Source organism: Diabrotica undecimpunctata, chromosome 8 (genome assembly GCF_040954645.1).
Source record: "Diabrotica undecimpunctata isolate CICGRU chromosome 8, icDiaUnde3, whole genome shotgun sequence".
In the NCBI taxonomy this organism is placed as follows: Eukaryota; Metazoa; Arthropoda; class Insecta; order Coleoptera; family Chrysomelidae; genus Diabrotica; species Diabrotica undecimpunctata.
The window spans coordinates 95,332,446-95,350,221 of NC_092810.1; the positions used below are offsets into that span (position 1 = coordinate 95,332,446).

At 35.2% G+C, this 17,776-nt stretch overlaps 1 protein-coding gene across 1 annotated transcript in view; it reads right to left on the reverse strand.

The window, feature by feature from the left end:
• Window positions 1-1,794: 1,794 nt before the first annotated feature.
• Window positions 1,795-17,776, reverse strand: part of LOC140449008 (uncharacterized) — a 158,152-nt gene continuing 142,170 nt past the window's right edge. The window contains exons 14-15 of the mRNA XM_072542148.1: window positions 7,906-8,056; window positions 1,795-2,424 (exon numbers count right to left, since the gene is read on the reverse strand). Coding sequence (XP_072398249.1) covers window positions 2,111-2,424; window positions 7,906-8,056 — 465 coding nt within the window. The 3' untranslated portion in view covers window positions 1,795-2,110. The remainder of the gene's footprint in view (window positions 2,425-7,905; window positions 8,057-17,776) is intronic.

Consider the following 17,776-nt stretch of genomic DNA (forward strand, 5'->3'; position numbering starts at 1 on the left):
CTGCATCACAACTAATGTCTCCACTCCCATTGGATAGAGTTAGAATCTCACGCGCTTTTGGTGCAGATTTTGCAGGTCCTCTGTTTATTAGGGCTTCGAGATTACGAAAGGCTCAAACGCTTAAATGTTATTTTGCAATTTTCGTTTGCATGACTACAAAAGCCATTCATTTAGAGTTGGTTAGTGAGTTATCTTCTAACACTTTTTTAGCAACGTTCAAACAATTCGTTTCCCATTGAGCACACTATATATAGTGACAACGGGACTAACTTTGTTGGTACCAATAATTAACTTAAAGAATTAAGTAATTTTTTCAAATAAAATTCTGAATTTACCAAAATTAAAGCTTATTTAGCTCAAACCGAGATTCAGTGGAAGTTTATTTCTCCCCGATCACCTTATTGGGGTGGACTCTGGGAGTCAGCAGTAAAAAGTACCAAGTCTCATTTAGTTCGTTTAATGAGTAATTCGGTATTGACTTTCGAGGAGTTATATACCGCTTTAACCCAAATAAAAGCTATTTTAAATTCTAGACCGCTTAATGTATTATCTAATGATTGTAATGATTTATAACCATGAACTCCTTGGCATTTCTTAATCGGTACTCCCTTAACCGCACTTTCTGTGATGTTACAAATACGCCGTAACAGACTTTCTATCTGGAAACAAATTTCGAAAATACAGCATTCCTTTGGAAACGTTGGTCTGTTGACTATTTAAATAACCTACAACATCGCCCAAAATGGCTCCTTCCCACCACAGATATGAAAGTAAATAATCTAGTTCTAATCACAAGTGAAAATACACCTCTATTACGGTGGCCCCCAGCAGGAGTGATAGAATCAATTAGCAGCAAAGATGGAAAAGTTAGAATTGTCTGTGTCCATAATGCTGATGGAGAATATATTCGCCCTATCACTAAGCTGATTCTTCTTCCATTGCCTGAAGCCAATAGCCTTCTGTAGCAGTATACTGGTACTTAAGAAGTAAGTGTAGGATATTTCTAGCTGAATCTATACTTCACCTAGCCGCACCCTCTCAGTATGCATAAATTTCTGTAAGAAATGTATCCAAGTGTTGCTATGCCACTGATAGCAATTAACTTACTCGTCTTAAAATCTACCGTGGTAAATTCTCTACCAGATTCTCATGAAAGCCGATAATGTATTGAAAAGATATTTTTACCCACAAATTAAATTTTTCCTACCAATTCCCAAAATTTTCCTGTTAGAAAGATTTCACAAGGTGGGTTTTACCTATCTCTGTTTAGAAATATCGAAGTTATCCGCCGCAAACCCCTTGGAAATAGTCAGGCATTGTAATCAGAATTTTAAGTATTCAGTATAAAATTTTATCCCAGCTTAGCTGGTCGCTTCTTGGTTAGAGGTTTAACTCTCGCATATTAGTTAGTGTTAGTTGCGTATTCGATCAAATTCGAAGCATTTCTGATTTAAGAGTTTTAGACTCTCGCGTACTGAGTATATCTAGTTATTGTTACATAGCTTATAGTTAAAAGCTTAACACTCACTCTTAATCAAATATATTAATATTGAAGAAAACATCCTTAGTTGAAGTGATAATTATTAGTAACATTTTAATCTGTATCAGTGCTCGTGTAGTGTGTCGCGGACTAGTGTTACTGTGGCTATTTATTAACTTAGTTGTAGTAACATTCAATAATTAAATTACGTATTGTTTAAACTTCTTGTGTTCTTATTTTCCACGACAGTGGGTGGTCCTTCGATTTGGAAGTAATTACATGACTTAGTACACTCCAAATGGTAGGAAGATCGCCATCCTAATTTGTTCTGTTTGAATGTAATATATTTTAGTTAATCAAAATTCGTCTGCTCTATTATACGATCATATTTTCTTTAATTCTTAGATACATATTTTAATCTTATTAGTGTTTTTTATAGTAATTTATACTACCATATGTACATATTCACAAATAATTCAATAATACTAGCTCGTTTTTATGTCACACTATTTAAACTAATTTTCAAATGGACTATAAAGAAATAAGTATACATTTTATCTTCAAATAATTTCAGTAAGTGTTTGTAAGATTTCCTAATACATATATCCAACATTTTAACTTATATCTACTTTATTGTAGGTAATATTCAGTATATGGACTAAGCTGAAATATTTCCTTCCATAATTTTAACCTTTCCGGCTCGGGATTGCTTTTCATCGTTAGTTCTTCTCCAATATCTAAGTAATTTACTTCTTCTTGGTTAAGTGGATTCCAGGTTATATTTAAATCGTTTCCTTGAGGAGTTGGGTTGCCGAATTTGGCAAAATTAGTCCATAATTTAACAAATCTTCCAATTGCTTTAAGTTCCGTTTCTCCTCTATATATGTTTAGGGTCTCAAGTGGCATTTGGAACAAATATCCTAGATCATCAGCATGGCAAGCACCTGAAAATAAGAGGGTAATATAAGTTTCTAATAATCAGTAAGAGATAAAAATCAGGCGAAATAATATTTATTGCCAATAGTCAACCCGTATTGGTTAGTGAGTAAATATATTAATAAAAATTCCCAAATGTGGGAAGATATAAGTAAACGCTGACAAGCCCCTGACAACTCAAAGATACCATACTATTATAGCGGTCAAGATATATTATGACTTTATTGAAAATAGTTTCTTAAAACACAAACTTTCTTACCCGATCAGAAAAAAAAGAAGTTAAAAAAGAAATGGGAAACATCAAAGAGGACGTCATTGTTAACAAGGTCAGAAAAAGAGCAGAAAAACGATTGCTCGTAGATAGTGATGCGTCTCAAATAGCCTCGCCTACTCAAATATCAACCTCATCTTTACGCTGTGTTAGTGAACCCATCACAAATGAGGCTCTGACAACCAGTATTAGCAGAATAACTGTAACAACTGGAATCAACGAAATGTTATTCCATTAAGATTGAGTGGTGCCGACCCGTCTTTACGAGGTTAAGATAAGGAAGATTATAGGACCCATTACTGAGCCTTGTGGTACTCCACATATAATGCTTTTGTGACTAGTCAGTATTATTTGCTCTAATTAGTGGTTTTCTATTCCCCAAGTAAGATTGGAACCAATTCAAAGAAATACCTCGAATTCCGCAGAAATTTAGTTTTTTTTTTATAACAATGTCGTGATTTATACAATCAAAAGCTTTGGGCAGAGTCACAAAAAACAGTGTTAGTGTAAAGATTATTGTTTATTGCTTGATAGACCTTATGTAGTACAGAAAGCATAGCATCACTGGGACATTTATTAGATAAAAAGCCGAACTCACTTTGTGATAATATGTTGTTTTCAACGAGAAATATATGGACTAAGCTGAAGAGAAAGGACAAAAGTCGGGCTTTTATAAGTCTCTTAATAATTTTGGATAGGACCGGTAGTAAGACAATAGGTCTATAGTTGCAAACATTTGATTTTCCACCACCCTTATAAAGAGAGATAATAATGGCTGTCTTTAGGCACTCTGGAAATTTGAGACATTTTTTGAATTGGATGATAAGAAATAGGATCATGTTGTGCCAAAATAGTTGATGTTATATTTTTACTGACATTGACGAAGTTTTTATTTAGATTTTCTGGGTTTAAAAAAAACATGTTTGGTTGAGAAATTTGTTTAACTGTTTGATAAGTTTTCGATATTTATAGTTTTAGATAGGTATATTTAAATAGTTTTAGATATTTATTTTAGATAGATAGCATATCTACATTCTTCGAAGGACGAGATCACCATGCAGGTAAAATTATTCACAATGTAATATTTAATGTTGTCAAAGTTGTCACACCTCTTTGTTTTTTCACACATATTGTTTGTACAATTTTAGAATGGTGACTAACCTCTAAACTATAGCAAAGCTACTCTCTAGTCCCTTAAAACAAACTAAGTATTTTCTTCTTTTGTTGTTGGCATCCAAAAAATGCTATACACAATTTGACGATATTGAAAAAGGCAAGATTTTTAGTCTATTGTATATTATAACTACTAAAAATGAACAAGACATTCAGTTGCGGAGAATAATTGACTTAACAGAAATTAAACAGCATCGAGCATTAATTGCAAATTTTAAAGAATTATTAAAACAAAATGCTAACATTTTGGGTTTGGTTTTTAACTTTATGAAAAATGTCGATTTACCAAAAGTTCCATTTAAGAATTAATAATACTCAGATTTACTTATTTTACAAAGGCCAAGCAAAAAAAAAGAGCAAATGATATAGCTCTTTTTCTTGTAGACTACATTGAAGAAAATGTTCCAAATTCAGTAACTGAACTTCATTTATTTTTTGACAATTGTCCGGGTCAGACTAAAAATCATACTTTGATTCGAATACTCTTAACCCTTGTTATCAACGGCCGGTTCGAAAAGATTAAACATTTCTTTAGTATTAGAGGGCATTCATTCTTGCCTTGTGATAGGAAATTTAGCATCATAAAATGCCGTTTTAGACATTGCAGACGAATATATACGATATATCAGCTGTGTGAATTGATTTGCTCTGCTAACAGCAAATTCCAAAATACTGTCAAATTCGTAGATACAGAAAGTATAATTATTTTGATAATTGGTGGCCTCACGTATACAAGAAAAGTCTGTTCAACTGAGAGTGCTGCTCTCTCATGGAGAGAGCGAGAATATTTCAATACGTCAAAGTATCATTACTTTGAATATTCTTGTGAAAACAATGGTAATATTATATATAATGCTGTTAATAATGCTGCTTACTACTATAGTAACTTTAATGTCAGTAAAGTTGACCCACAAAGTATTCAGTTTCCTAAAGCACAAGCTTATCCTTCTCGAATGCTACCTCTACAAAAAGAAAAAATTGAGGACCTTAAGAATGCTGTAAAGTACGTTCCCCATAAATTTGAAGATTTCTTTGTAGATATTATAAATTTTTTAGAGTCGAGTCATTAGAATATAAGTGGTAATAATAACTTGTAGCAATGTTTAGTGTGTTAGCAACATGGACTTCTTTAAACAAACTGGAGTCAATATTTTATCCTGGCTCACCGAGATCTCCAGATTTATCCCGAATTGAACATGTGTATGGAACATGGATCAGCGACTTTTTAATTTAGAGCATTTCCGTCAAACTTTGGAAGGAGTTAATGAACATGTAACAAGATACATATATACTCCAGGAGGCTACTGACCAGAAGCGAGCCCAGGCGCATTCAACAGTGATAAACCTCTCAATACTTCTTGTCCTGTCTGAAATTACCTGTCCTGTAAAGTACCTGTCACTTTTTTTGTGTTTGTAACTTTTGTAGCTCTAACCATATTATCTATTTTAGCAACTTAATTTATTTTTCTATATTAATAAGGCATATCAAACTTTAACTTGTTTAAAAATATGTCTTGTCTAACAGATTTTTTTCTGCACTATAAATTCAGAACCTTTCCCAAAACCACCACGCAACACCACGTGGTCTATGCAATTAGCAAATTGCATATATACTCGTTTTCATAGTTCGTGGCGTGTGCCTGAAATAAGCTACTACGGAATTTTTAATATTCGTCTCTCTCTGATACACAGATGCGTAATTCAATTGTGCGAGTCACGTTCGTCATGGTAAAGTGCGATGAGAAGGGAATGAAGAGACCACTCACGTCTCCCAGTATTGTAGCAATAACACCGATGCGTTTGGCCGATACGGTGTCGGTGATAAGTTCGGCCTCTTTACGAATACAGATAGCTGGCAGTGACGTGTTTTTTTTTAACATGTTACCCTGATCTGTGCAGATTTGAAGTAGCTGATGAAATAGTTTTTATAAGTAAACAGTTTTTAATTAATTAATAGTTTGAGCTCTTACTGTGTGGAATTCCATTACATAAAATAATACTCTCGACACCTTAAAAATTCCAGTTTATTATAAATTAACTCTCTCTCTTCCGATACCCATTGTAATAATGACTTGTGGCATTGTTCTTGAATGAGCTGGCTAATAGGTTTATAATTGTAGCAATTAACATTGATATTTTATGTTGTTTTAGTCGATTTTAGTCAGTCATTGTTGGAATTTGTTCCTAACAGTTTTACTTATAATTTTTTGTTGTGAATAACTAATTGTTCTATTTAATAAAAAAAAATGCCGGGAAAAACGATAATAGGAGAAATGCGACAATGTGTAGTTCATTTATTGGAGTATTTTAAAAAAGAAAAAGAAAACAACGGACCTTTGGTTTCGTTATCATCGGTACATGAACGAGTAGCGGACGCTTTGAAAATCAGTCTTTGCACAGTGACAAGAATAAAGAGTGAATACAAGACAGGGGCAGCACTTACTACACCAGGAGAGTCACGAAATGTACAAAAAAAAGACTAATGATGTCAGCGATACTATAAAAGGATATATTAGAAATGTACTGTATGGCATAAAAGTAAAAGGAGAGCACGTTACAATTAAAGTTCTAAATACACAATTAAGAAACAAGCATCTCTATGACGGTTCTGATACAAGTTTGTGGCGTCTTATGAAAAATTGTGGGTTTTCATACAAACTAGAAAATAGTAGACGAGTGCTATGTGAGAAATCATGTATTGTCTCCAAACGACTGTATTTTTTGAGGCATTATATGAGAAATTTTTTAAGTCCAAGCCCACTTCAGTTCGTTTTTTTAGATGAAACATGGATATTCCTAAAAGGGGCATATAAACGTACTTGGCAAGATGACTGTATAAAGCATCAGAAAAGGACACGGAAATACAGGTAAACGCTTTGTTGTTTTACATGCCGGAAGTAGACAAGGATTTGTTAAAGATGCTGGATTACTGTTTTCTACGAAATCGAAGAGTGCAGACTATCATGATTCTATGGATAAAGAGTCTTTTAAAAAGTGGGTCTCCGAAAAGCTGATACCAATGTTGGAGGAACCATCTCTAATTATTATGGATAATGCCTCATACCATAGCTCTTTAATAGAAAAGTTACCGAATGCCAGTTGGAAAAATCGGACTAACAAGAATGGATACGAGCGAAAAAAATAATTTTTAACGACGATTCGGGCAAGACAGAGCTATTGAGTCGCCAGAATAAACCGCAAAATACCAGGTACGTTATAGACGAGCTACTCCAAGAACATGGTCATCAGGTTTTGAGATTGCCTTCATATCACTGTCAATATAATCCGATTGAGTTGGTATGGGGCATTTCTAAACAATACTATGATCGTCATATTGGAGAACATGGACGTGGAGATGAAACAGTGAAAAAAGTTTGGGGCGATGCATTAGCTGAGGCAACACCTGCAGTGCGGGCGAGTTGTGTTAACCATACTGAAAAATTAATTCAGGACGACTGGGCAAAAATGGTCACATATGATGAAAATGAAAGTAGGATTATCATCGATTTGGCGGAAGATTCCAATGATGAAGACAGTTCCAGTGAAGACGCTGACTGATTAGCTAATTAATCAAGGTCAGTACGTTGTAACAGTTCAGAATTCGCTACAGTGCTTAAAACTTAAAAAATCTGTATCATTTTTTAATTAAAGTGGGTTAAATAATTAACACTTTTTTGGGTATATTTCAAAATCCTTTTAAAATGTACTTTTCGTTATATCATGTCCTATTGTACTGCAAGCTAGAAAAATACTTCTTCGCAATTTATACGTATATTCCGTTATTAGAAATTTAATGAAAAGTAATTTATAATTTTCTTTTATAACTATTATTTCGTTTGACATGCTACATTTTGCTCCACCACTGGAGGAGGTAAACGAATCGAGCTTAGACAAGGAAAGACGAAACAACTTATTGCAAGTGTTTTTACACGCACACGCCAAGAACGATGAAAACGATTATACCACGAAATATTTTATTTTGAGTTGTTTCATTCATTCTATTATGTACCATAACAGACAGACAAAACAATGTATTTTTTGTTACCTGGTATATTAGTGAAACCGTTGGAACGTTTCACGAAATTTAGTCCAGCATCCAGACTCATACTATATAAATAAACAGGTTCAGTTTGAATTTTTGCATGAAGTTTAGCAGTTCCAACTATTGGGGCTGTATAGGTACCATCGGTGGCCAACTGAAAAAAGCAAATTAAGATTTTTAATGAATAAATAAAATCCATTGAAGGTATAGTTTTTCTTCAGTTATTAGTCTTACTCATTTGAAGGATAAATTAAAAGGGAAAAATCCCAGTGGTTCGCTGTGTACTATAGTTTAAACAAACTTACAGTGAAACGATGTTTAAAAGATATTTTGAAAAACGTACAGATATTTAAAAATTATTTTTATAAAAAGTTAAAAATTTTCCAAACGAATTAAAATTTCAGAACGTTTTCGGTCTTATCAGAGCATCATCAGTAAACACATAGTTAGCAATTGAAACTAGACACTTGAAAAGGTGTAATAACCTTTAGATAAAAATTACATTTAAAGCGACATGAGGTCGATGTTAAAAGATTTCACTTTTAGAAAAGTGAAATCTTTAAGTGAAAGAAAACATACTGAATCTTACCCGAAACGAGGACTACATCTGTATCCTAACAAAGATACCAGCCAGAGTTGACATAGATTTAGTCGCACCTAAAATAACGGTCACTGCCTGAAATGCTTGGTCGGAAAAATAGGAAAATATTTTTCTTCCTACTATTCTCGATAGACAACAACTGTCTGAACACGAATATGAATTTAATTCTTGTATCTACTTTTGGCCACTATTGTTAACAGGAGTGGACTTTAGGAAGACGTTTTAATATATTGAAATTTTTGAAGAAAAATACATTAGGGAATGACGAAAATGGTCACGAAATAGAGCCGGTAACTAGTTAGAGCGGTCGTTATAGAAGGTCAAACATTTTATAAAGAAATTTTTGGGTTTTGTGTGGTTTAAGATGTGCTGTGTTATCTCTGTGGTAACTGTTGAAAATAGAAGTTAATTTATACTACCATTTATATTTTCTGTAATTGATTCTGTATCACACTACTAAACTACAAACCCATGGGACATTTTTAAGGGGTCATTTGATCCAGCATGAATCACTTATAACAATACTACAATATGTAATAACAACTTTAGAAATTATGCCGTCAATTTTTATCGAGAGGTGACTACACTGGTAAGGTAAATTTACCACTCAAGAGGGGCATTTTATCTAAATATATTTGAACGACATTTATAACTTAGGTAGGTAATACAAAAATAATGACCTGCGACCCAATGCCATACAAAAATATTGGTGCCAGTAGCAGGGACAATCTTTGATTTTCGGAAAATTTTGACCCCGTTCTCAGCAACTTAATACAGTACGGCATTCATGCACATAGTTTCGGATCCTTATTAAGGATTACTTTTTTTGCAGTGCCGTACATATATGCTGGTGTACAGGGGTGAGAAATCTTGTTGAGCTAATATCAAACTCACTGATTTAAATTTAGTTGCATAGAATAATAATATTTCTGGACATGCCGTACATTTTTTACGGTGGTACAAGTGCTTATTAAGAGGAAAAGTAATTTACCTTTCATAAGTGGGATATTGCGGTCAAAAATGTCTGTACGGCATTTATATTTTTTTAATATTGGCATCAATTACTAACAAAAACAAAATGCCGTACAAAAAAGAATAAGTCTAAATGGCTTTAAAAGTATTAGAGTTCAGGTTGTGAAGCCATACTTTCACCAAAAAGTCAGATGTAACAAAGAAGATAGTAATGAAGGCGGCTCCAGGGATGGACCTCGACGAGGTAGAAGCAGACTTGAGAGAACAAGGGATAGTAGGAAAAGTAACAGAACTGAGGACAAGGAAGCCAGGAGCACAGAGCAGCTCTTATCTTCTCCAGGTGGATAAGCAGCAGGATCTGAAAGAGATTAAGAAGATAAACGGAGTTCAAAATATCCGCGTAAGATGGGATGCATATTCCAAACCATCAAGAGCTACGCAGTGCTTCAACTGCCAGGAGTTCGGCCATTCAGCGAGGAACTGCTTCAAACAACCCAGGTGTATGAAGTGTGCCAATAACCATCAGACGAGACACTGTCCACTTCCAAAAGGGCAGATCAAAAGTAAAATGCTGCAACTGCCTGGAGGCCCATACGTCAAACTACCCGATGTGCAGCAAACACATCGAATATCTGGACAAACAAGCAGCAAGAAGAGCGAGGAACCAACCACAGCAGAAGATGGCACCACCACCACCACACCCATCCACATTCAGGACAACTACCAGCGGAGTATCCTACGCTCAAGCTAGTAAAGGAGGACAACAAACATCCACAAGGACAGATGGAATCAAGAGTACCTGGGCGGAAATTAACCAGATAGTTAACGTCGAGAAGATGATGGCAATACTTCAAGATATGAAGAAAGAACTACTCCAGGCAAAATCATTTGCAGAAAAAGCAATGATTTTCATGAAATATGAAGACATCTACAATGAACCTTAAACATCTGAAGATACTCCAGTTTAACATAGCATCACTACGGCTAAGGATCAGCGAACTTCGAGAGGCAGTCATAAGGCATAATCCAGATGTCATATGCCTGTCCGAAACACGATACATGACGGACTCCCAACTACCAAGGATTACAAACTACGATGGATTCGGAAGAAGAGACGAACCAAACGACAGAGGAGTAGCCATCTATGTTAAAAACAACATAGAATGGAACCAAGTTTTGATGGAAACACACCAATTCGAAAGTGTTGGAATTAAAGTAGGTATAACTAATATCATTTCAATTTACAGGAAGCAGTCAGAAGATCTAGCCATAGAAGAATTAGATGCCTTACTCAACTCAGCACCAACCGTAGTCGTAGCAGGAGACTTCAACGCCAAACACACAGCATGGGGATGTATGACGGATACAGCACCAGGAACAACTCTACTAAGATACTGTGAAGACAGAGATAGGATGTTATTCGCTCCAGACGAACCAACAAGGATCAGCCCAATAAGAGGACACAACAACACAACACTGGATCTTTTCATCACCAAAGATGTAATAATAGAAGACGCCAGGGCCTACTTCGAATTCAGTTCGGACCACAAACCAGTAATAGGAAGGATGACATCAAGAGTCGACTTGCCAAGGATAGAACCAGTGGAAAGATGGAGATGGAAAGATGCTAACTGGCCTGACTACAGAAGACAGCTAAACCAAATGGAAATGAAGAGAGAGTTCTAATCAACAGAAGAAGTAGAAGAAAAAATCGAAGAAATCACAAGAAGAATTCAACGTGCCATGGAAGCCAACATTCCAAAATCCATGACGAACAACAGAGGACTGGTCATCCCAACAGAACTACAGGACATCATCAAGGACAGAAACAAGGCCAGAAGAGCATTCCAAAGGACTAGAACAAAAGATGCCACAAATCATAGACAACGAGGGAACACACTACGACACCCAAGGAAAAGTAGATGCAATATCAAGGAAGATGGCAGCCACACACAGACAAAACCAGGATATGTCAGATGCAAGAACAAGGAGGCAAGTCGAACAAGAATACAACAGGATCAGAAGAAGGAACGAGTTCCAAATAGATGAGGAAGACCATACCAGCCCAAGCGAAGTTGCGAAAATCATCAGGAAGCTGAAAGGAAGCAGAGCACCAGGACAAGAAGGAATCCATAACATCACCCTCAAGGAACTTCCGAAGAAGATCATAGTACAGCTGTACTATATCTCCAAATACTGCCTGGAAAAAGGACATTTTCCGAACAACTGGAAACACGCCAAGATCATACCTCTTCTGAAGCCAAGGAAAGATGGAAGAAGACCAGAAAGCTACAGGCCTATATCACTCCTGGAAACGATGGGAAACATTTTGGAAAAAATCATCTACAAGAGACTGGTGAAGCACACAGAAAGACGAAGAATTATCCAAGAAGACCAGTTCGGATTCAGAAAAGGAAGAAACTGCGAACTCCAACTAGCAAGGATTATCAGCGACACAAAGATAAAATTCAACAGGAAACAGAAGACAGGATTAGCCATACTGGACATAGAAAAAGCATACGACACGGTTTGGAAGAAGTCCATCTTTAAGATGGACAAGGCTAGACTTCCACACTACCTCATCAACATTTGCGATATGTATCTATCCAGTAGAACATTCCAAGTTTCAGCTGACCAAAAGATGTCGACGATCCAAGAAATCCAGGAAGGAATGCCTCAGGGCAGCATTCTATCACCTATATTATATAACATTTTTCTTTCAGACCTGCCAACAGATCCAAGGACTTCTACAGCCCTATATGCAGACGACACAGCAGTGTATGCATCCGGAAAAGACGAAAGAAGAATCATAGATGACATAGAGAACCACCTGGAAAAAATCACGGACTACACCGAAAAATGGAAAATCAAGATCAACGCCGAAAAGACGCAGTTCATCATATTCACCCAGGACAAACGACCACCACGGAACGAGATCACAGTAGGAGGCAACAGAATTCAGGAATCAGAGACGGTCAAATACTTAGGAGTCCACCTCGACAGAAGACTTAACTTCTGGGTGCATACACAAAAAACAAAGGTAAAAGCTAATACAGCTAAAAAACTAATACTTCCTTTCATTTTTAGGTCCAGTCCACTTTCGAAGGCAAAGAAAATTCAACTCTACCAAGCATATGTTAGGTCGGTGATTCTGTATGCAGTACCAGTGTGGAGCTCCATTGCTGAATCACACTGGAAAAAGTTAGAAGCAACTGAAACATCATGCTACCGAATCATCGACGGAGCATCATGGGAGGATAGAGTTACCAATGCGACAATTAGGAACAGATTAGGATACACGCCACTAAGGGAGGTGGCCGAAAACAGAACCAGGTGGTTCTTCAACCAGGCCACACGAAGACTACGTAAGACCAGGGATATCCTCGAGAAGAACAGGATCCAGAGGATATTTAGATCCACCCATAGACTGATCGACCACCTGATCAGGGTCTAGAAAACCAGGCATGCAGGGAAGTAGGTACGTTTGCCGATACAAGTACCTACAGAAGCAGACGAGGACACCACCAAGGAAAATCCAGGAGCCGAGAGGAAGAAACAACAAACGCTGGCGGTGCAAAAGCGGTACGCCGAAGAAAGAAAGCTGAAATTTTTAAGTTTGACATGTAAATATATTTTTTAAGGCAATAAACGTTTTTATTTTTATTTTTATATTATTTATTGTGAAGCCGCTCCCATAGGAAAAATATTTTTTTTGGCCTTAAATTCAAGACCTATTTAGCCAGACAATTAATTGAATACGTAAAAACAATTAACTCCTTCACTTCCTTTTTTAAATTCATGACAATTTCCTAACCGTTCGTTCATTCACTCAATTTTCTAACCTTCCCATTGAGAATACTATTGGGTGACTATACAAAAAGGATTGAACAGGAACACACGATTCACGCTGAGGTGCCCTTCATAGCGACTTTTTTTTACACAAGCAGTACAGGCAAAGTTTAAAGAAAAATGACATAAAAGGAAAGACAATGGGAAATACAACAACTAACGTCCTACCATTTCGGATTCACACAACACTGAAAAAGACAGTTTAGATTTTCCGGTCGGTACGTTTGAAAAATTTTCATAACATTGATCTAATAGTTGTATTTTGACTACCTAAATAGAGAATAGAAGCAATGTTCTGCGGCAGTATGATTTTTTGTTGGGAGATGGCTTGAAATAAAAATTTTATGGCTTCCTGATTAAACCGACATTGAAACATCCAGTGGTTAACGTCATCAGACGTTAACTGTAACTGTCATTACATTCACATATATCAGTTTCGGAAAGTTTTATTTTATATAGGTATGCGTTTGCTGTAGCATAGCCAAATAGGTACCTAACGTACATAGTATCAATTTTCGGAGAGATGGGGTTTGTGTCATTTGGGGGAGTAGATGGAAGAGTTGGATATATACTGCAGTATGTATTCTTGCTACTGTTAGTAAAGGATTGCCACTCAATTCCCCAATTAAGTCTAACATGTTTCTTCCTAGCTAAAACTAACACCTGTTTGGGCAACTCGTTGTATTCTATACTCACTAAAGTAGCGTCTTTAGCCAAATGGTCTACCTTTTCATTGCCTATAATATTAGAGTGGCCTTTAACTCACACAAAGTTAACAATTCTTTTTAGAGAAGTTGTAACCTCGGAAACCTTTTTTGGATGGTGCTAAAAAGGTCACCGAAGGTGACACAACGGCAGCTAGATGGTTGGTGGAGAGCGAGTCGTGGGTTTAAAACTAGCTTTTGGAATCGGAAATGGGTCCAACGGACGAAATAAGTAAAGATAGATCAGGATTAGATATATTAGAAAAGATAAAGAAATAAACAAAAATATAGATGGGTGAAATTACCAAAGATAAGATAAGATAGAAAAGAGCGCCAGTTAACTTATTGGGGTTTAAGAGGAAAATTAAAAAACCCTAGAAACAAAAAGAGATAAGGAAATATATTTAGGTTCTGAGACCAAGTCTAAGAAAATATATCAACAGTCAATTAATAAATAAATTTGGTCAACACACTACATAAACAAATAATAAATATATTAGGTGGACTCCATTCATCTACTTACCTACGAAACTTAATCCGCCTGATCTTTCTTCTGGTCGAAGGTTTAATAATAATTTAATGTAATAAGCAAATATTTAGAGCTATTATTTTATCACGAAACTTATTAGGAGTCAAGAAATAAAATTCATTGATAAAACAAAACAATCTATTTAATAACACGATTAAATAGGCGGCTGTATGTAAACAAGTAAAAAAATATACCTTCAATTAATGAGTGGTTGTATACAAATAGAAATAAACAGTATTATCATTGCTTAAGTATTATGATATGAACTAAAGCTAGTTAAAGAATTCTCTCTTTGCTGTTTATGGGCTTAACTCGAGTAAACGGGTACAAAAAATAAGAAAAAAAAAATGAATAGCAAATGAAGTTAATTAAAGTTAAATTTAAAAGAATACAGAAAGGTTACAAGAATTCTGTATTATAGAAATTAAACCAACCTTCACTTGTTTTTAAGTTAATTATCTGTCTCGCACTGTTGTTTAATGATTAACTGTTCTTACTGAGAATTAAATGTTCGTAATAATTATTAATGAAGAGTACTAGCTAATTGAAAGTTCGTATGAAAATATCAAATGTTCTTTTAATTAAATTGCTAAATCAGTAGTTAACCTTAACTACAGGTTAGGAAATGGTTGACGCAGATTCGTCCCAAATTGGGTAATATGATTACCGTATTATTCGTCCAGATACTTGAAGGTAATATGATTACGATAACTAACAATAAATCTCAATGACTGCTTCACTACATTGACTCTATTATACTTTTACTAATATCAAGCACTGAAGTTAATAAAAATAATGGTACTTTATAACCATATTTAATCTAATATGGTATTAGAGTAAGAAACTCAAATATTTAAGTGTATACACACTTAAAGAAAAAAATTCAGAGAGAACGGTAAGAGAAGCAAGCGGCTTTTCTCAAAGACTACCCTGCCAGAAGTGATATTCTTCCTATCAAAATTTCACAAGCATGCCCAAAAAAAGGTGGGATAACCCCTACTAAAAATTACAGGCCAGCCTGTCTGTATTTCTAGGAAGGTAAAAAGGTTTTAACGACATAGGAAGTAACAAGAAGAAACGTGAGGAGATATAAAATCTTTTGGATTACGTTCTTTCAGAAAAATACTATTAAGTGCTTTACGACGATGTTTACTAAATTTATCAAAAAGAACCCGCCTGGACCCGTAAAGGATTAACCAGACCCTACCATAAAGTATAGTACTTCGGCGTTTTTGATAAATAGGACCTTCCGTACTTTTGAGAACTCCGTGGTTCGGAAAGTCGGTAGGTTTCAATAAAATTTTCTAATGGTAAACAAGACCACCCGCGTATATATTTGCAAATACGGTCATGGGCATCTCAGCAACAGGGGGTAAAGGTATTAAAAATTGTTTGCTATTTTAATTATAAAATAAATGTTACAAAGTTAGTAGGATCATTAGCTTTTCAAGCGCATCTACAATTAGTCTGTTGGTATATATGTGTTTAGAGAAGTGTCTTAATGCGAGAAGGACAGACTGTGAGTCGGATAAAATTATATATCGTTAGAAATATAATGTTCTATTAATTATCCAATCCAACGTCTTGGCAATGGCTACCAATTCAGCTGTGAATATTGAGCAATCTGATTTTATTTTGTACTGAAAATAATCTTGAATATTGTCTATGTAAATTGCACAGCCAACACCAGCAGGCGATTTTGAGCCATCGGTATAAATTTTACAAGAATGGTTACAGTCTTCCAGCTTGTTCTGTACTACTAAATTTTCGTGAACAATTAAAAGAATTTAAGAGATGAAGGAATTACTACAGCAGGTTTATATTCATATAGTATGTCAGAATTGGAGACAAAGAATGGAATCCCTTCTCCATTGAATATATATTGTGATAAATTGGGAAAAGCAACAGCTAGATTTGGAGAGTTTTTATTTGCCCACCATTTGTTTGTTAGATTTTCAACAGAGAGACAAGATATTTTTTGTAATAAGCTGTTTTGATTATTAAACTGGCATTTAAGAATACATTTTTCTGCCAAAAATAGACGTCTTAAATGTAAAGGTGGCTCTTTACATTCTGCTACATAGGCTGGTGTGGGAGTAGATTTGAGAGCTCCTAGGACTAACCTTAAAGCTTTGTATTGTATTCTATCCAATTTAATCAAAAGAGATTTTGTCGCTGATCCATAACAAAAGCTTCTATAGTCCAAAATTGATCTGGTATATGCTCTGTAAAATAATAAGGTTATTTTTGGGTCTGCTCCTCAATCGTATCGATTAACGGCCTTAAGGATATTAAGGCTTTTTTCACATTTGGTAATGCAATTATTAATATGCTCGTTCCAGGTTAATTTTGAATTCAAGGTAACACCTAGGTATGTAAAACTATTATATACAGGAATTTCCAGCTGGGAGAATTTTAACGTACTAAGACGTTAATAAGACATATTTACTTTAAGGGCATTAATACATTGTTGAAAATTTTTTTTCTCAACATAGAAACAGAAGTCATCAGCATATTGTAAAATGTTACACTGCATTCCCATAGTATGTAAGTTTAATGAATAAAAGTTAAATAGTAAGGGACTAAGAACTGAGCCCTGGGGTAACCCTTTGTTAACTATCCTTGGGCCAATCAGTGAATTATTTAAACAAATATGGAGTTGTTTATTTGAAAATATATTGACTAGGACGTAAGCACATAAACTAGGCACTCCTAATTTAACAAGTTCATCAAGCAGAAGGTCGAGAATAATGTTATCATATGCACCAGAAATGTCCACAAATAAAACAGCTGTATATTGGTTTTTAGAATAAGTTAACTGGATATCGGTTGCTAAGTGTGAAATGCAATCCATAGTTCCTTTCCCTCTACGAAACCCAAGCTGACCGTCTGGGGTTGTTACTTTCCATCCACCATTCTAATCGATTTTTCATGATTCGTTCAAATGTTTTCAATATATATGACATAAGAGATATCGGTCTTAGGACATTGGGACCATTAGCTTTTAGGATAGGTATTACAAGACACTGCTTCAAAGAATCACAGTTATCACCTTTAATTAGAATATTGTTAAAAATATCACGGAAAAATTAAAATGCTATTGTAGGCAAGTTATATATCATAAGATAACTGATACTATCAATCCCAGGGGAGGATCTCTTAGAATACTTGATATTAGCAGTTAGTTCATTGATACTAATAAGAGATGACAAAAAATGT